This window comes from Aphidius gifuensis, linkage group LG3, assembly GCF_014905175.1.
Source record: "Aphidius gifuensis isolate YNYX2018 linkage group LG3, ASM1490517v1, whole genome shotgun sequence".
In the NCBI taxonomy this organism is placed as follows: Eukaryota; Metazoa; Arthropoda; class Insecta; order Hymenoptera; family Braconidae; genus Aphidius; species Aphidius gifuensis.
Window position 1 is genome coordinate 26,875,726 of NC_057790.1, and position 19,718 is coordinate 26,895,443.

General features: G+C 24.7%; 4 protein-coding genes across 6 annotated transcripts; 2 read left to right on the forward strand and 2 right to left on the reverse strand.

Moving 5' to 3' along the window:
* Positions 1–58: 58 nt before the first annotated feature.
* LOC122853390 (phospholipid hydroperoxide glutathione peroxidase-like) lies at positions 59–1,109 on the forward strand. The gene is made up of 4 exons (XM_044153830.1): positions 59–396; positions 482–591; positions 655–746; positions 817–1,109. Exons 1-4 carry the CDS (start codon positions 308–310, stop codon positions 1,024–1,026), a joined length of 501 nt encoding a protein of 166 aa, XP_044009765.1. The 5' UTR covers positions 59–307; the 3' UTR covers positions 1,027–1,109.
* Positions 1,098–4,719, reverse strand: LOC122853388 (ATP-dependent RNA helicase p62-like). Its single transcript, XM_044153826.1, has 6 exons — positions 4,593–4,719; positions 3,340–4,395; positions 2,949–3,127; positions 2,792–2,851; positions 1,774–2,025; positions 1,098–1,681 (listed from the first exon to the last, which is right to left on the reverse strand). Coding segments are annotated over exons 1-6 (1,659 nt in total). The 5' UTR covers positions 4,595–4,719; the 3' UTR covers positions 1,098–1,571.
* A 1,743-nt stretch (positions 4,720–6,462) lies between these two features.
* On the reverse strand, positions 6,463–19,164 carry LOC122853386 (E3 ubiquitin-protein ligase CBL-B). 2 transcript variants are annotated; one of them, XM_044153825.1, is made up of 8 exons: positions 17,927–19,164; positions 11,069–11,215; positions 10,731–11,003; positions 10,435–10,654; positions 9,944–10,117; positions 7,519–7,819; positions 6,859–7,443; positions 6,463–6,785 (listed from the first exon to the last, which is right to left on the reverse strand). In XM_044153825.1, exons 1-7 carry the CDS (start codon positions 18,475–18,477, stop codon positions 6,863–6,865), a joined length of 2,247 nt encoding a protein of 748 aa, XP_044009760.1. In that variant the 5' UTR covers positions 18,478–19,164; the 3' UTR covers positions 6,463–6,785; positions 6,859–6,862. The 2 variants fall into 2 exon arrangements, with proteins under 2 accessions (XP_044009760.1, XP_044009759.1); XM_044153824.1 differs by having other exon boundaries at positions 9,944–10,135.
* On the forward strand, positions 11,628–13,930 carry LOC122853389 (phospholipid hydroperoxide glutathione peroxidase-like). Of its 2 annotated transcripts, XM_044153827.1 has the most exons (6): positions 11,710–11,758; positions 12,267–12,341; positions 12,541–12,631; positions 12,726–12,835; positions 12,901–12,992; positions 13,420–13,930. In XM_044153827.1, the coding sequence occupies exons 2-6, from the start codon at positions 12,281–12,283 to the stop codon at positions 13,633–13,635; spliced, it is 570 nt and encodes a 189-aa protein (XP_044009762.1). In that variant the 5' UTR covers positions 11,710–11,758; positions 12,267–12,280; the 3' UTR covers positions 13,636–13,930. The 2 variants fall into 2 exon arrangements, with proteins under 2 accessions (XP_044009763.1, XP_044009762.1); XM_044153828.1 differs by lacking the exon at positions 12,267–12,341 and having other exon boundaries at positions 11,628–11,758; positions 13,420–13,715.
* Positions 19,165–19,718: the final 554 nt, after the last annotated feature.

Genomic DNA, 19,718 nt, shown 5'->3' on the forward strand with positions numbered 1-19,718 from the left:
GTTATATAAAGGTAGGAAATAATCAAAAGCAGTTTCATCATCATCATTTAGAATTAGAAAATCTTAGAAGGTCTAAGAAGAAAAGTATATGTATACTTTTTATTGTTAGTGTGTGTTTCCTTTTAGTGACGCAATTTGATGGTCCAACGCAGTTAGAATCAAGTGCAGCTGTCGCCTGTCAGTAGACGCCCAGCATCCAATAGTAAATACATGATAATATTTTACATCTCCAAAACAATCTAGAAATACTTTGGCTCATCAGTAGATTAATTAAACAATAATTATTAATTAATTTATAATTAATAAAATGAGTGGGAATGCTGATTACAAATCAGCAAAATCAATTTATGATTTCGAAGCTGTTTCTATCAAGGGTGATGTTGTGCCCTTGTCAAAGTAAATAAAAATTAATATCATCTGATAAGTCTGATGAGTCAATTGATCATCTAATTTACTACGTGTTGTTGTTGATGTTTTTTAGATACGCTGGACATGTGTGTGTGATTGTCAATGTTGCATCAAAATGTGGACTAACTGAGAAAAATTACAATCAACTCAATGAACTCTATGACAAATATGCTGAAAGTAAAGGTACCTTGTTTAAAATTAGATAATTAAAAATAATATTTACATATGTTTTTAATTGATTTATAGGATTGAGAATTTTGGCATTTCCTTGTGATCAATTCATGGGTGAAGAACCAGGTGATAGTGAAGAAATTTGCAGCTTTGCTAAACGACAAAAGGTATAATTTTCAAAGCATCATTGGATCCACTAAAATAATCCAGAGAATTGATATTTAATTTTCATTACAGGTACAATTTGATTTGTTTGAAAAAATAAACGTCAACGGTGATGATGCTCATCCACTGTGGAAATATTTAAAACACGAAAAAGGTGGAACATTTGGCAGTGCTATCAAATGGAATTTTACGAAATTTATCATCGACAAAAATGGAGTTCCTGTTGAACGACATGGACCAACAAGTGAACCAAGCAAACTTAATCTTGAAAAATATTTTTAAAAGCTTTATATTTGTAAAAAAATTATATCTACAGGATTTTTATATAAATAAATATCAAAACTCATAATTTTTATTTTAGTTCATGTGACAAATTTATTTTTAATTTCATCTGATAAGACATAGTTATTATAAAAATTAATAGTGGCTATTCCAAAAGCTGGAATAAATACTGGTTCGAAAAAAAAAAAGTCATAGGTCACGTAGATGAAAAGAAAAAAAAAAAGTTCTTTTCATCCTTGAAATAATTATTTTCATCGAGTAAATAATATTCATCGATATTTTTCTTATTAAATTTACGAGCTACCTAACCTAACTTTGCTAATCAGAAAAAAAGTTAATTAAAAAAAAAATTATTTAATATTCTTTCCTCCTCTTTCAAAGATAAATATAAAAAAAAATTTGATAGATAATTAGATTATATGATTTACGATTAACCAGATACTGACTTATAATTTTTTTTACAATGTACCAGTTGATTAAATCATAAACACCTAGATAAATTAAATCGAATATTTAGTTATTAACAATAATAATTATTAGCATGATTAATAATCGTTGCCATAACTTCTGTTATTGTCAAATCTTTTGTGGGAACCAGAAAAGGAGCTACCACCACGTCCACCACTTCCACGACCACCACCATATCCCCAACGACCTGAAAAAATACCAACATCAAAAATTAATATCATGATTAATCAACAAAGCAACAAGTAAGTTGATTGACAACAAATAAATTGATTGACTTACTTCTTCCTCCACCGTAGCCACCTCCATAACCACCACCTCTTTGTGCAAGCTCAGCAAGTTTTGGATTAATAGTTTGCTTAGCTTCAGTCAATACATTAACAAGATCTTTAGCTTGTCTACTATTTTGTGGTGTGAAAAATGCATAACTTGTACCAGTTGATGATGAACGTCCTGTTCTACCAATTCTGTGTATATAATCTTCAGATGATGATGGATAATCATAATTGATTACATACTTAACATCATCAACATCTATATAAATAAATATTTGTTAATAAAAATAAACAAGTGACAATTAAATATCCAACAATCAATTAAATCTCGAGCTTGTATTCATCGTGGTTGATTAAACAAAGTGTTCTTGAACAATATGATTTTAAAAATTGATAAAAAAAAATAATGATTAGTGTTTAATTGATTAAAGAAAAAATATATAAAAATTAAGTTATTAAAGAAGCTATGAAAATAATAATAAATGATTTTTGATTAAATGAATAATAATGAGATGAAAAAAAAAATAAGTGTTGTTGTAGATTTAATAAAAATGTGTTGAACTGGATATTGTGATAATACAAACCCAATTGAATTGCATATTTATTGGATCCTAGTCCAGGATTGAACACATCAACCATCAATTGTTCTTCATATGCAATTACATTTTGGCCAGTCACATTTTTCTACAACACGTGTCCATCGATATATTCATTTATATCTCATTGTTGCTAAGACAACAATGACCTTGTTGTCTTGCACCAAGCTGGACACCACCCACTCTCTTTCTGGTGTGCATTATTATCATTGTATATTCATTATTTTACTTTTTTTTTTTTATATATCACACACCAAGAACACACAGTCGACGAACACAGCTCGACAATGACCCGCGAACCACTCAGTCACACAAGTGGTACACAGGCTAATTGAAAAATATTTTTCTTTTTTTTTTTTTTAAATTAAAACATGTTTAAAACAAAAAAAATTAAATTATCAATTCAAGTCACCAGTTGGTGTTGCTTACCAAGACCTCGAGCAGCTACATCTGTGGCAACAAGTATTGAGCCTTTTTTATTTCTGAATTCTGTAATCAATTGAGATGGAAAATAATTAGCATTTTTTTTATTTTTTAGCATGTGGTGATGTTGGTTGAACAAAATTAATAGAAATATTTAAATTACCTCTAAGAACATAATCACGTTCTTGTTGTGATTTATCACCATGCATACAAACTGCTGGGTATCCATAACGACGTATATTTTTGGTGATATTTTCAACCTTCTTCTTGGTTTCAACAAAGATAATTGTTTTACCACCATCCTCGTTTTGATTACCAATTTCTTGAAGTAAATTTCCTAACCTGGAATTGACAAAAAATAAAAAAATATTAGTAATGTTAATTTTCAAAGATGCAAGATAAAATAAAATGGATTTTTAATTATTTTTTTTCAGTTCTTCTTAGAGGTTAAAATGTTTGTAATAATCATTAATTATCATGGACATTTTTTCATCATGTAAAAATGGTTGAGTAAATAAAAATAATGTTTAAAAATGAGAGAAAAAAAAACTTACTTTTCTTCCTTTTCACTCTCTTGACAAACATCAACAATTTGTAGAATATTATGATTGGCTGATAATTGCAATGATCCAATGTTCAATTGTGAATAATCCCTGAGATATTCTTCAGCAAGATTTTTGACTTCTTTTGGCCATGTTGCTGACCACATGAGAACTTGTCTGTCTGGTCTAATTTGTTCAATGATTTTTCTAATTTGTGGCTCAAAACCCATGTCCAACATACGATCAGCTTCATCAAGTACCAAATATGTACATCTACGTAAATTTGTTGTACCACGTTCAAGAAAATCAATAAGACGTCCAGGTGTTGCAATAACAATTTCAACACCACGTTCTAAATCTCTTGCTTGTCCACCTTTTGGTGCACCACCAAATACACATGTATTACGTACACGTGATATTGAACCAAAATCATTAGCAACAGTTTGTATTTGTTGTGCAAGTTCTCTTGTTGGTGCAAGAACAAGTGCAATTGGTCCATCACCACGTGCAAGTGGTGTTTGACTATTAATATGAACAATTGCTGGTAAAATATAACCAAGTGTTTTACCAGATCCAGTTTGTGCAATACCAACCATATTACCACCAGACATAGCAATTGGCCAACCTTGTGCTTGAATTGCTGTTGGTTCTGAGAAACCTTGTTTTTTTAATCCTTTCATAACATAATCAGGAAAATTACCTTCCTCAAAATGTTGAATTGGATTTGGTATATCATCACCTTTTAATGTCATTGTTTTTTCACGACGATATGCTTCAACTTCTTTTGGACTACGATTTGTTACTTTAGCATGTGGTACATAAAAATCTTTTTTAAATGGACGAAGATTTTCATTGTCCCAATTTGGTTTTTCTAGGGCACCACCATTGCTATTACCACGGCCTCCACCGCCACCTCCAAAACGTGAACCACCGCCACGGCCTCCACCAAAGGAACGTCCACCACCTGATGAACCACCTCCGTAGCCGCCACTTCTTTGGCCACCGCCACCACTACGTCCTCCACCACTGCGATAACCTCCACCTCCTCCACTTGATCCACCGTATGTCCTGATAAAACATCAACAAAAAAAATTTAATTTTATAGGTTAGTTTTTAACACGTGGCTAATGCAATTTTTTTTTTTTTTCACAAATTAATTATATTAATTATATAAATATTTATTGTATTTATTGTTTAAAAACATATATTTATTTAATTGCAATGTGATATTTTATAATTAAATTATTTTAAAGCGTGTTACTTACATTTTGATTTTAGATTTGTTTTAGACCAAATTTCTCTAGATTAGGTGTACGGCGTCGTACAGCGTGGAACAGAGTGAACGAATTTAATGATTTTCCAAAATGGCTAGATCGTGTAGTGTGGAAAAAAATCTGTAGGCAGCGCTAAAGAAGTTGAGCAGAGCCATTTTTAATTTTTAAGGCGCCAAAATAACAGCCAAGTTTAAATTATTTATAAAACATCATTAACAGTAGTAAATTAAAACATTAATAAAGTTTTAAGTGACTATGTCGATGGCCCAACAAATAATATCAATACAAATTCATCCTATGTCTTTATGAATTTAACAAATAAAAACGATAATTCTCATGTTCAATAATAGCATAGAAAAACATTAATTACTTGAAGATATTTCGATTTTTCGAATAAAGAAAATAACATATATGTACATCAATAAATATTAGATTTTAATTATTTGATTACTTAACAATTAACGAATTTGTACAGAATATCTTCACAATAAAGACTATTTTTAAATTTGGACCATTACCAATAGTTATTTTGGATTTTTTTTTTTTCTTTAGGAATTAATTATTTTTTTAAATTTCACATTGGTTTTTACTAAAACCAAAAATTTGACATAATTTTTTTTTATTTATAATTTAATAATTATCATCTAATTTCATTATTTTATCACTCAAAATTCGTGAATCATTTAAACATAGCCAATGATGATTTTAAAAAAGACAAAATTAATTTTCGTAGCTAGTAATTTCTACAATATTTTAAAATTTAATTTGTGCCATATATTTATTCGTTTCTTTTCAATTAAATTAAATATATATTTATGAATAGATATAACCACTTTGATTATTGTGTGTAATTGCTGATACAAACTGCAATGACTAAATTGTACTTGTTTCTAATCCAATAAATATGAATATTTTTTTCCTTAATTTTTTTTTTCAATATATTGCGAATAATAAATGTAGAAAAATAGGATAGCTAAGTTTGTCATTATTGTTTTACAAATTAAACACTCAATTATTATCATTAATTTCAATTTATATATCATTATTATTATTATTACTATTATTGTTTGTTTCAATTAGATATTTTTTCGATTTTATTATTCTCTCGTTTAATTATTATTCGATAAATAATAATTGAAATATTCAAACTCGTATTGGATTATTATTATTACTACTTATTTGTTTTATTTTCAAAAAATATTTAGTATATCTACTTATTTCTAAAGCCATAATTTTATGAATTACTTTGTCTGATTAATACGTGAATTAATTTTTTTTTTTTTAATTTAAATTTCAATCACAGTACAATAACTCAGAGTATTTTTAATTTTTTAAATTGTTTTTTTTTTATTTTCAATGGCACAACTTCACTGGATTTAATGTAATTTATATTTTTTTTTTCGTTCTAAAAAAAACTTCTAATTCCTCACTATAACATTTTTTTAAATTTCATATTTCTACTTTTTATTAAAAAATAATAATCATACTTGAAATAAATTAAATTTTATGATAATTTTATTTACAATAATTGATTGCTTCTAGACATTTTTATTATTTGTTAATTAATGGAATTACTATTTGTTCATTGGCCGAAAAAAAAAACGTCTCTTTAATACTATAAATAGTTAAACAATTTTACAATAAAATACATGAAAATTATTAAATTTTAAACAAGAAAATTTATCAAATTGATAAAACTAAAAACAAAATGTTCCATGTACGCATTGTTAAATATAAATATCACATTTGACGAATACGCTAAGAATAAATATAAATAATAAAACATGCATTTATAATAATTTTATAAACTCAAATATATATTACTAGAAACAAGAAAAAAAAAAAATGATAATAATAAAGCTATATTATTAATAATTAATTTAAATTAATTTATACATTAATGATATTATATTTAAAATTGCTTTGGGTACTTTTTGATTTCATCATTGAATATCTGATCCCATTATTTGTTTTAATATCAAAAAATCATATTTAAATTATTTGATTGATTATTTAAAATTATTATTCATCAATCTTCAGTACTTGTTGTTTTATTTTGAATATTTCTTAAACAAAAATAATGACGATAATAAAATTTATTAATTTTCATTTTAAATTATTATTAATAATCCTAGTGATATCGTCGAGGAGGTACAGGAGGTCATGATGCTTCAGCATTTGTGCCTGATAAAAATAAGAAAAAATACAAAATTAGTTAAATTGTTTATAAAAAATTTCTATTATTATTGATATTAACCTGGTCATGATGATTTAATTGCAAATTCATTGAGAATATCACATGCCATTTCTAAATCATTTCTTGTAATACCAAGTGCACGAATAACAGCATCTTGTGCAAAACCAAGTGCAGTTAATTTAGTAATATGTTCAACATTAACATTTTCATATGCAGCAACATCATTTTTATTATGAGATGAACCACCAGGTTCTTCTCTACTTCTCATTAATGCTGTAAATTTTGCTCTATTTGCTTCGAAATTTAAATTTTTAACAACATGTTTATTTGTACCAGTTATTGTCATTGTATTTTCATAATCATGTTCATTATTTTTATTTGTATTATTATCTTTTGTATTTTTAGGTGGTCTTGGTGCTGACAATGGTGGTGGTACTGGTGGTACTGTTGTTGCTGTTGTTGTTGTTGATTGTGAAGATGACGTATGACGATTTAATTTTTCTGGTAATGCTGGTGGTTGTGATGTACGTTGAGCTGAACGTACTGGAGGACGTACAACAGCTGGTGGTGGTGCTGTTACTGGTGCTGATGCTGGTAATGGTGATGAGGCTCGATGAAGCATATCATATCTTGCTTCAGTCGTTGCTGTGAATAAAAAATCAATTACCAAATAAATAATCATCACTTAGATTAATCAAGCAATTTAATTTATTATATTACCTTTATTATAATCACTTGATGATGATAATATTACAGTTACATTTGGTGGAGGTGGAGCATTTTCTTTTGGCACTGTTAAATGACGACCATTACGTGAATGATGATGATTATTATTGTTATTATTATTTTGTGTTGGTGATGATCTACGTGGTGGTAATGGTGGACTAGATACAAATCTTCTTGGTGGAACTGGTGAACCAACTGGACTTAAATCTTCATCGTCATCTCGAACGTCATCATCATCGTCATCTGAATCTTCACACATTGATACACAATTTCCATTCCACAATTCCATGATATTCTGTAACAATTATAATTTATTATTTTTATTTTTTTTGTTAACTACATGTGGCATTGTAAATTACCCACGTTACCAGAATTAATCATATAAATTATTACTATCATCAAATATATTCATTTATTTTATTTACTTACAATTGCGTGTGGCAAATTTTTATTTGTTTGTTTGGTTTTTTGTTTGAACAGCATTGCAATGTGATTGTTTGATTTGTTATTTAAAATTAGGCAGATGATAAACATGTACAATATGAAGATGTAATTATGAGTTGAAAATATTTAAATTTAATTTTTATAACATACAAAGCAATAGTGTTACAAGCAACAAGCAAGGTATTGTAATGCCGTCTAATGCACTTACCTTTATTTAGTTATTTTTTTATGTTCATTTTGATTGATTTTGAGAGAAATAAATTAGGACATGGGTGGTGATCACCATGCTATCAACACAATCGAAAAAAAATGAAAAAAAAACAAAAGAAAATAGTAAAAATAATGACTGATAATTATTAGTTAATATAACTTATAATTTATTTGTTTAAATGTCAATTTTAATTTACAAAAATATCTAGGCTTACTTGTTTTTGTAAATTTTTTAAAAATATTTTAATCAATTTTTAAATTTTATTTGCTATTGTTTAAACTTGTAGTTATAAATAAAATTGTATTTGAATAATTATTGTTAATATTAAAAATACATTTGTTGAAAACAAAAAACAAAAATAAATCAGTCATTATTTATTTTTAAATATTTAAAAATATAAATCATCAATTTTATATACAAAATATAAAATATTTTTAAAAAATTTATCCATTATTTAATAGGATAATGTTAAAATCATGCTATAAATTTAATTTTTCTAATTTTCAATTTTCATTTAACTATTTATTTACTCTATTTATCAAGCATGCTAATAATTATAATAATAAAATTAATTATTAAATAGCCACCAGACAATAATAAAAATAAAAAAAAATTATAAATAAATAATTGTTATTATTCAATAATAATAATAATAATAAATTTTATTATTAAACATTGTGTTTATTATATTTTTTATTTGCATTAAAATTCATTGCAATTTTTTTTTTTCATGTAAATTAATAATATAATAATAATTATACCAACTTAATTAAATTCCCAATTTTGCAAGATTTAAATTATAAAATTTAAATAAAAAAAACATGCTTGTAACTAAATTTTATCTCTTAAATAAAATAAAAATAAAAATATTTTCTATTTGAATTATAAAACGACAGTCATTTTTTGTTTTTTTTTTTTTTATACTGTTATTATTCCAGTGTTAATAATAATTATTTAAAATCTGATCACAATATTAATAATATTATCTCAAAAATATTTAGAAGATAAAAAAAAAATGTTGTAAAAATTTATTACTGGCACAATCTGCGAGTTGTACTCCGAGTAATTATTCACGTAATAATTTCTTTAAATAATACTCTTAATTATGCCATATAAATTAATAATTAATAATTATATTTAAGTAAATTAATTTTATTACTTTTATTATTTCCTCGATATGTTTTTTTTTTTTTTTCTCCTTTTTCGAAAGCTAAACAATGATGCATTTCTATCAAGCAATTATTTGAATTTAAAAAATCATTTTAACAATAAATAAATGATAATGATGGGATAAATTAGAAAAAAAAAAATGAGCATATCAAACGACAAAAGCTGATAATGAAAATATGATTGTTTGCTGTCTAAATTCATCGTTAAAAAAAAAAAAAAAAAAAAAAAACCTACCTTAAAAATCCACGATCCATTGTTAAATTAAAAAAAATCCACATCAAAAATATCTATATTGCAAAAAAGAAAAAAGTAATTTCTAAATTTCTTTCTTCACTCAATCACACATTTTCTAAACATTCTCACATTAATTATAATTAATGAACAATGCGTCAAACAATTAAAAAAAAAAAATGAAAAAAAACTTTTAAAAAAGAAAAATGAACAAAAATGTAAGAATGATATTCGCCAGGCATTAAAATTAATTGTTGATTCAGGCATTCTGTTGTTGTAGCTGTAGCTGTTGTAGTGGTCGTTGTTGTTGTTGTTGTATTTAATAATTTGTTTAGAGAATTGTGATAGCCCTTAGTCGGATACCTCGGTGTCAGGATCAGTGTCCCTCGTTGGTGTTGATTCATTACTTGCTGATTCAGATTGTGGTGGAGGTGGTCTGTGTGTTTTTCTTGGATCAAATGGATCAACGACAATCTGCTCAGTTCCTTTGATATCAGCACGACAAAATGGGCATCTCCCATCCGAACCATCGGTATCCTTGTTTGTAAAAAAGAACTAATTATCAAATTAATATTTTACTCAACACAATTGTCACAGTTTTTTAAAAATTATTTTTGTCATGTAATGGTAATAATGGTGATGATTATTGATGAATTGACATGAATAAATTTTCATGATAATTTATTGATAATGACACTAGAAGTAACCCACATTTAACAAGTGGATTTTAACTCAAACTTTTTAGCCTTAATTCATGTACTTGACATACATGTCTACACCAAATGAATATGAAAAAAGTTTTTTAATTTTATTTCGTCAAGATTAAGTATTTATAATTTTTTTTATATATTTACCTGCCAGGATGTTAAACAAGGTGTACATAATAAATGTCCACATGGTTCAATTCTAACGTCTTTATCATGTTCAGCACATATTTTACACAATTGGAATGTACTACCCATTTCACAGTACAATTCATACTGTTCAATAGTTACTTTAATATGTTCCTCTGGTGTTGGTTGTACTGCTGATGTTAAATCTGGATTTGATCCTCTACCATCTGGATATAAATAGCTAAAATTTAAATTACAAAAATTGTTATTAATATGGCAATTGTTTTAAATGAAAATGTAAATTTTTTTAAACTTACAATCCTTCTCGATAGCCATCCAACAATGCTTGACATAAACTTTTGTTGTGTGGAATTGTTTGAAGAATATCACCCTCTGATGTTACATATCCAATTGCCCATTGTCCAAGTCTCGTACAACTCAATCGAAATACATAACTTCCTGGTTTCGAAATACAATATTTTTGTAATCTTGCTTTAACTTCATCATATGTTAAAAATGCAACATATCCAGGATGTGTTACAGCTAAAATTTTCCAATTACGTAACAATGCTGACCATGGTTGAAATAATCTAAATAAAAAAAAAATCATAATTAATAATCAATGGTACTATTAGTATTTTTTAATTTTCTTTACCTTGTAAATACATCAAATTCGAAATTCGATATGTAATCATTGCAGGTAAGATCTATCGTTGATTTCAAGGCCATTGCTTGAAGACCAGAACTTATTGGATGAACATGATTAAGCTCTTGTCTAAATACTTTCCATGGTACCAAAGTACTGAAAAAAATAATTTAATTATCATTTTAATTATTAGCTATTTTAATTATTAGTCATTATATTTTTTTTTTTATTTTTTCTAGGTCAGAATTATTATCAAGTAGTGACAGACTCGTTATCGATCTTGGCACTGTTTTTATAAATAATTTATAAACAAAAATAATAATAATAACAATTGTCAATGTTTTATGTAATAATCATTATGTAAAATATTGTTTAAATAATAAAAAAAAAAATGCTATTGATGTAAATTAATATTGATTACAAATTTGTTAATTATATAATTTTTTTTCTTAATCAATCATTTCATTAAAAAATCATTGTAAATTGGATTTGTTTTTTAAAAAAAATTTTCCATGCTTGTATCAATGTGTGCATGTGCGTGTTTGTTGGTGTGATGAGTCGTCACAATTTTACAAATGCGATTCAGTCGTTGCCGGTCACCCTGATAGTCAAGATAATATTTTATTTGTCTCGAAAAAAATACAACAAAAACAACATCCAGAAGATTCTTTTTGATTTATCAAATTATAATTCTTAAAGGTAAATAATAGGCTAAATTATTTATAAATTATCATCAAGTATTTTTAAGATTTTGTTTATTTATTTACATTTGTTGCGTATAAATATCATTTTAGTATTTTTTTTTTTTTTTTCGTTCATTTTGTTGTGCTGTAATCACAATGGCGTGATACTTTTTCATTCGGTGTCTGGGCTATAGATGTCAGATAAATCGATTGCGTGGGAAAATATAAATAATTCATTATTTTTTTTACTCCAATTTGTAAATATTGGATTTTTTTTTTTATTATTACTCATTGACTGATATATCCGATAATCGAAAAAATATATTTATTTTATTTTTGAATGGAAATTTCGATTTTTTTTTCTATTTATTTTGTTTATAAATTGAAAATTAATGTAAAAAAAAAAATGTCTTTTTATTTTTTTGAATTACATAATCTATTTTATTTTTTTTAAATATAAAATTTGTAATAAATGAAAAGAGGCTAATAACAATATTATTTTGTTGTTTTTTTTTTTTGATTAGAAAAAAAAAAAAAGATGAGAATTGTTAAATACACATCTGTTATAACGAGACTCCAATCAATAAGAAATTTATCAGGCACGTAAAAAAAGAAATAAAATTTCAAATTAAAAATATAAAATTCCTAACGCTTTGAAATTTTGATTGAATGAAAAATATTTCCCAAAAGTTTTGTAGCATGCTTTGATCCTTCAAGAAAGTTTATTAGTTTTTCTTTTTGTTTGAATTATGTATTTTTTAAAAAATAAACTAATTTTTGTATTTTAAAAAAAAATAGCTATGGCTGGAAATCAAGATTGGAAAGCAGCCAAGTCAATTTATGACTTTGAGGCAACAAATATCAAAGGAGAAGTTGTACCTTTGTCAAAGTACGTATATTATTTATTTTTAAATATACTTAAAGGTTATGTAAAAATAAATATTAATTGATATTTAATTAATTTTTTCATTGATATATTTTAGCTACAAAGGTCACGTTTGTTTGATCGTAAATGTCGCATCAAAATGTGGATATACTGCATCAAATTACAAACAGCTGAATGAACTTTACGATCAATTTGCTGAGAGTAAAGGTAAATTGATTAATAAATAATTAATTAAATGAAAGATATTAATAGTTTAATTGTTTCTTTTTAAGGTCTTAGAATTTTGGCCTTTCCATGTAATCAATTTGGTGGCCAAGAACCTGGTGGAACTGATGAAATTTGTTCATTTGCTGATCGCCAAAAGGTAAATAATTAAATACATTTAAATAAATCAACAAGTGCATGTTGATAAATTTGCAATAAATATTTTTAAATAATTAAAAATCAAATTATTAGATTTTTTTTTTTATCTTGTATAATTAAAACGGTCAATCTTTTAAACAAATAAAAATAAATAAATAAAATATAAATTAATTAATTTCATCAATGATCAAGCACTTGAATTAAATTAAAAATAAAAAATCAATTTAAATTTTCAAAAATTAGATAACAATATCTTTAAAGAATGTTTAAAAATATTTTTTTTATTTCTCAAATAAATAATGACAGTGAAATTGGGGTATTAAATTTCATTCGAGCTGTATCTCTAAGTTAATGTGGCTTAATGGAATTTCTGATAATATGAAAATTACTAACGACTGTTTTTTTTATTGTTTGTTTTTAAATTGTAGGTGAAGTTTGATTTGTTCGAAAAGGTCAATGTTAATGGTGACGATGCTCATCCATTATGGAAGTTTTTGAAAAAACAAAAAGGCGGTTTGTTAATTGATGCTATCAAATGGAATTTCACAAAATTCATCATTAATAAAGAAGGAATACCAGTTGCTCGTGAAGGTTCAAACACAGAACCACACAAACTTATTCCAATTCTTGAAAAATATTTTTAAACTGATGCACAAATATTGATAATATTTAACTTGAAAAAAACATGTTCAATATATATTTCAAACTGCCTTGACACAAAAAAATACACACACACAATAAAATAATATCTATTTTTCATATTAAACAATGAAAATATATAAATACTTGTATCAATTTCTAAGAACATTAATAAATTGTATAATATAATTTGTTAATTTTCATAAAATCATAAATGTAATATTATAAATGTTGAGGCATTTTTTTTTTTTTTTTTCTATTTTAAAATAAAATAATATGTAATCACTCAAGAAGAAAAACTGGTTTGGTTGTTCTTTTCTTTTTAAATGACTCCTAAACTAACGCCTACAAAATAGCTTTTCTAATAATACAATTTTTAAAGAATTATTCAAAAGACATTTAAACACCTACGACTAAAAAATAAAATAAATTTATTATTCTAACGGAAGTTTTAAATAAAAAATATAAATAATTATTTTAAATCAAATTTAATAATCAAATTAAAAATAATTTCAATATCAAAGCATAATTAAAAATTAGCATCAATTAAAAAATTGAAATTAAAATATCCTTGTGAATTTTAAAGGAAAAAAAATAAGCCAAATAATTTGAGGAATAAAAATGAGTTAATCATTAAACTTGAATCATAAATTTTGAATTAAAAATAATGTTAATTAATTTAGGATGAGTCAATGATATATTTTTTTTTTGGCTTGAAAATTTAAAGTCAGTCAGTTGATTTTTTTTGTGTCTCTGGATGTTTTTTTTTATTTATTTTTTTCATCATCAAGTTACCAGGCAAACTACCACGAGCTATATAGGATCATTAACTGACCAAGAAACGAACGATGCCCCCGGATGGTCATTTAATTTCCATCGAAGCCGTGGCATTGACTCAGCCTCCTCTTTTTTTTTTTTTTTATTATTATTTTTCCCATAGCTGTATCTTTCCTGCTTTGTCTGTTAATATATATTTTTTTATTTTTAATTCAACTTGTTTTGATTTATAATTTATTTATTTAAAATGATATTGTTAATGTTTTTTTTTTATTTAAATTTATAGAGTAAGAAATAATAAATTTAGTTCAAAAAATTATTAATTTAATCAATTTTTGTAGCTGAAAATTAACATGACCTGAATATTTTTAAATAAAAATAATTAAATTTGTTTTTTTTTTTTTCAATTTTTCAAGAGTTATTTAATGATTATAATTAATTTTTATTTTTATTAAAATGTGACACAATATTAATTCAATGGAAGAGAGAGTTTTATAGCTTTTTTTTTTTTTTAATTTATGAATTTGTGCCTGATTTAATGGTTAATTAAATTCATTAAAAATTTAAATAAAAAATAATTTAATTGTTTTGTTGATAATTATTTGAATTCATTAATAAATTGTGAATGAGGTGTGAATAAAATATAACTGTCAATATTTATAGGTAAAAGAGAAAAAAAATATCTACAATTGAATTTTTTTTTTCTTTTAAATAAGGTTTTTAATTTATTGTTAATTTATAGATCTTTTAAATAATATTAAATTGATTTTTTATTTATTCAGTTAAAAAAAAATTCCAATTGTATAAAATTTTTCTCATCAATTTTTTTTAAATAAAAAAAAATAATTATAGATGAGGAAAAAGATAATTTACAGATGCTCTGAATAACATTAATTTTTTTATTTGCCTAAATATCAAATAAAAAAAAAAAAACTATAATTAACAAGGAAAAAAAAAAAAAAAATTTTTATCTCAATTTATGGGTTTTTTATGAAAATGTTACAAAAAATAATTAATTTATCAAATGAGGAAAAAATTTTTTTCCTCATTAATCATAGTATCTTCCCGGACAATATTTAATCTATTTAAAAAAAAAATAACAAATCTAATCATTTAAATCAAAACAAACAAAAGTTAAAAAAAAATTTCTTATCAATTTGTGAGTATTTAGTTAAACAACATAAAATATATCATTTAAAAATACAAAAAAAAGCAAAATTATAATAAAATTATAATTAAATAATCAACAAGCATTAATTTAATAAAACAAAAAAAAAATTTATTTATTAAAAATTAAAATGTATTAATAAACAAAAATGAAAAATAAAAAAAAAAAAAAAAAAGTCTCAATTAAAATGTGACTATCTAGGTGACAACAAAAAAAAAAAAAGTATGCAAAAAAAAAAAATATATATATAAAAATTAAAAAATAGTATATATTTTTTAACCCGTGTGTTATTTTTTTAAATTTTCATTAATCGTGACGTCACGTCCTCTTCCTTCCGTTTCGTATGCTCCGGATGTGAATTTAACTCATCGTCGTTATTTCATGTATATATTTGTATTGCGGGGTTAAATATTGTCGGGTACTCAAATTTTATCTATATATATTTACACAAGCTAAACTACCACCAACACAAAAAAACCACACATTACACTATCATGTTTTAAGTGTTAATTTTCATAGACACTAAAAAATTAAAATACAACTTCTCATCTTCTCTTTTTCATATCAAATTTATTTAAATAATATATATAAAAAAATCATTTCATTATCATGGTCATATTTTTAATTTAATTATTATTTTAGCATCAATATTTGTTGTTGATGATGACGATTATTCTGGCACGCGTGATATAATCATGTTTTTTTTATTTTTTTTTTTTGAAAAATAATAATAAACTCTGACTGACTGACTGACCAACACAAATATATTTATGAAATTAAAAAAAGAATAAAAAAAAAAAATTTGTACGTATGTGAAGAGGAGCCATTCATGAATTGGCTCAATGTTTATTTATACACACTGACAAAAATACGTTACACGTGAACAAATTAACGCGGGAAGAAAAAATAAAAATTATATTCTAAAAAAAAAAAATAATAAATTACGTGGGTTATTTTTTTAAAAAAATATTTAATTAAATACTTTTATGAATGTCATTTAAACGTTGATGAATTATAAAAAGCTGAATGAACTTTACGATCAATTTGCTGATAGTAAAAGTAAATTGATTAATAAATATGTCATTAAATAAAGGATATTAATAGTTTAATTGTTTCTTTTTAAGGTCTTAGAATTTTGGCTTTTCCATGTAATCAATTTGGGGGCCAAGAACCTGGTGGAACTGATGAAATTTGTTCATTTGCTGATCGCCAAAAGGTAAATAATTAAATACATTTAAATAAATCAACAAGTGCATGTTGATAAATTTGCAATAAATATTTTTAAATAATTAAAAATCAAATTATTAGATTTTTTTTTTTTATCTTGTATAATTAAAACGGTCAATCTTTTAAACAAATAAAAATAAATAAATAAAATATAAATTAATTAATTTCATCAATGATCAAGCACTTGAATTAAATTAAAAATAAAAAATCAATTTAAATTTTTAAAAATTAGATAACAATATCTTTAAAGAATGTTTAAAAATATTTTTTTTATTTGTCAAATAAATAATGACAGTGAAATTGGGGTATTAAATTTCATTCAAGCTGTATCTCTAAATTAATGTAGCCAAGGAAAATGGAATTTCTGATAATATGAAAATTACTGAGGAGACACTGCGATTGTACATGTATTTTATTTTTATGCTCAATCAAGTTCAACGAACTTGGATTTAAAAAAAAAAAAAACGTTAAATAGCTCATTGATGAAAGTCGTGTGTGTCTGTGCAGAGATCTCAATTCTCGAGAATTGTTTTTTTTTTATTTTTTAAACGACATTATTTACAGATTGTCCATATCCAGCTGAATTCATGAAACTGATAGACATCAAGACAATTGTCAGTTACATCGTGTACTTGTGTACTTTTCGCTATGATTATTATTTTTTTAATTTATCATTCAGCTGTTTTTGTGTAGCGACATGTGTGTTGTTAATTTAAAAAATAAAAAAATATTAAAATATCGATTAATTTCTAACAGAGCTTTCATTTTTATTCGCCCCAATGAAAATTGGATTACCGGAAATGAGGAGAGACATACAAACTGTCATATTGTCATTGGGGAGACGATAAAAAAAATAAAATAAAATAAAAATAAAATTGCTCCAAAAGTAGATTAAACAAATAAATAAATTTTTTTTTTTTTTTATATAAATTTTCAAGCATCTTTGTAATTTTCTTTTAAAGAAAAAAAAAAAAAAAAACATACAAGTGCTTGCCCTAGATCTCGGCTAGGTCAAGAACGTAATTTTTATTTTATTTTTTTTATTTTTTTCTCTCTATACTCCTCCAAGGTCATTTAAAAAAAATTTAAATATAAAATGAAATATTAAAAAAAGAGTTATTTACTTGTTACCAAAACGCTCCTTCCAAAATTCAGCAGCATCAGCTTTTGTAATACGAAATTGATCACCAGCAAAAATACCATTTGGAAATATTGCTTTAAGTTCCGACAACATATGACTAAATACAAGACTCAATTTAGTTAAATTACGTCGATAATGTGATGTTTCATCGAACATTTTTTCCTTTCCTTCTTTAAATAATTTAATAGCCTGTTTACATTTACGTATTAAATTACTAATAAATACACAAAAATGTTCAATACTGTATAACACCTGCAAACGATCTTCATATTTTTGATAAATTCCACGTAAACGTTGATATGTATCTGGCAATATATCAAGTATAAATGGTGGTGAATTTTTAAGATTCATACGTTGATGTTGACATAGCTTGACAACTTTATCCATTAATTTACCAGTTTTATCAAGACTACGTTTGTCTGTTGATAATTTTGGTGGTGTCATTGCATCGGAAAAACGTCCTTGTAATTTCGAAAATATTGAGCCTATATGAACCGTACGATTTCTACTGCTGCCGTGACCTGACGACGACATCTTGATGTCTACACCAATCCAATAAATTTTTCAAAATTTATTTTTTATTTTAATGCTACACTTGTAGCTATTTATTTATCATCAACAATTATTATTATTATTATTTTATTATTAAATAAATAAATATATTTATTTGTTTTTGTTTTTTTTTTTTTCGAAATTTTTATTGGCTTTTCCTCGACGAAGACGCCCGAGGCTCCCACGCAGCACTTGTTTTTTTTATTTTTTATTTTTTTAATTTTTTTTTATCTTAGTTGATGTTGTTGATGATGATGATGATGTTAAATAAAATAAATACATATGTATGTATATTTTGCCACACAACAAATAACAACACTATTATTTTTTTTTATTTTTTATTTTTATATTTTCACTGGACCGGATATTAGTTGCATTACGTCACGGCACTGCACTTTGTAAAATATACACACATTTTTTTGACACTCAACACATATACACAAAATTTTGGAGTTGATTTTTTTGGAATTTTTGTTTTTTGTTTTGTTTTTTTGAAAAGAGGGAAAGAGCTTTGTTGGGGAGATGAAATTGTGATTTAATTATTAGATTTTTTATTGTGGTTTAAAAGATATATTATTTGATTTATTTTCACCGTGACTCGTGCACGAGATGAAAAATAAGATCACACACATTATCGCATCCTCTTTGCAACACTTGTCCCAAACTGACGACCAGACAGCAACGACTGTCACGCACCCTGCTGTTTATCGAATGTAGCTGTATCGAGATTTTTCCAGATTTTTTTTTTTCGATTATTGAAATTTAGAAAAAGCGCCAAGTTTTTGAAATGATTGTATTGTTTTTTTTAGTTTTACCGAAGGAAAAATGATTTTTATGTTTGAAAAATTTATTTTAAGATTTAAAAATGATTTTGATTAGTTAATTTAATATTTTTCGTTAATCAATTTATGTATTTTTAAAGAAAACAAGTAGAAATTTGAAAAAAACATGTAATTTTATTTTTTTTATTAATGAAAATTTTTTAGAAGGAAATTTTAAATAATTCTTTTGATTTTTTAAGTAAAAAACATTCTTGTAATTGTAAATGTTTGATGAAATAATTAAAATTATTAATTGATTTAAATAATAACGAAAAATATCTTGAATTTTTAAAATGACAAATTTTTTTCTTCGAGAATTTACTTATGGTTTTTTGAGGATTTTTATATTTAAAAAAGTTTAAATTAGTTACCTTGATATTCCTGGTTAGAAATTAAAAAAAA

What these genes read in the sequence shown, in the direction of transcription:
- LOC122853390 (XM_044153830.1), top strand. Translation starts at nt 308, where the DNA reads ATGAGTGGGAATGCTGATTACAAATCAGCAAAATCAATTTATGATTTC. An exon ending in GATGTTGTGCCCTTGTCAAA is followed by an intron (nt 397 to 481) that starts GTAAATAAAAAT and finishes GATGTTTTTTAG; the next exon opens with ATACGCTGGACATGTGTGTG. An exon ending in CAAATATGCTGAAAGTAAAG is followed by an intron (nt 592 to 654) that starts GTACCTTGTTTA and finishes ATTGATTTATAG; the next exon opens with GATTGAGAATTTTGGCATTT.
- LOC122853388 (XM_044153826.1), bottom strand. An exon ending in ACGTGATTATGTTCTTAGAG is followed by an intron (nt 2,852 to 2,948) that starts GTAATTTAAATA and finishes AATTGATTACAG; the next exon opens with AATTCAGAAATAAAAAAGGC. An exon ending in TGTAGCTGCTCGAGGTCTTG is followed by an intron (nt 2,026 to 2,791) that starts GTAAGCAACACC and finishes TTATTTATATAG; the next exon opens with ATGTTGATGATGTTAAGTAT.
- LOC122853389 (XM_044153827.1), top strand. Translation starts at nt 12,281, where the DNA reads ATGAGAATTGTTAAATACACATCTGTTATAACGAGACTCCAATCAATA. An exon ending in ATCAATAAGAAATTTATCAG is followed by an intron (nt 12,342 to 12,540) that starts GCACGTAAAAAA and finishes AAAAAAAAATAG; the next exon opens with CTATGGCTGGAAATCAAGAT. An exon ending in TCAATTTGCTGAGAGTAAAG is followed by an intron (nt 12,836 to 12,900) that starts GTAAATTGATTA and finishes TTTCTTTTTAAG; the next exon opens with GTCTTAGAATTTTGGCCTTT.
- LOC122853386 (XM_044153824.1), bottom strand. Translation starts at nt 18,477, where the DNA reads ATGTCGTCGTCAGGTCACGGCAGCAGTAGAAATCGTACGGTTCATATA. An exon ending in AAGGAGCGTTTTGGTAACAA is followed by an intron (nt 11,216 to 17,926) that starts GTAAATAACTCT and finishes TATTTTTTTCAG; the next exon opens with TACTTTGGTACCATGGAAAG. An exon ending in ACACTGATCCTGACACCGAG is followed by an intron (nt 7,820 to 9,943) that starts GTATCCGACTAA and finishes TAATTGTTACAG; the next exon opens with AATATCATGGAATTGTGGAA.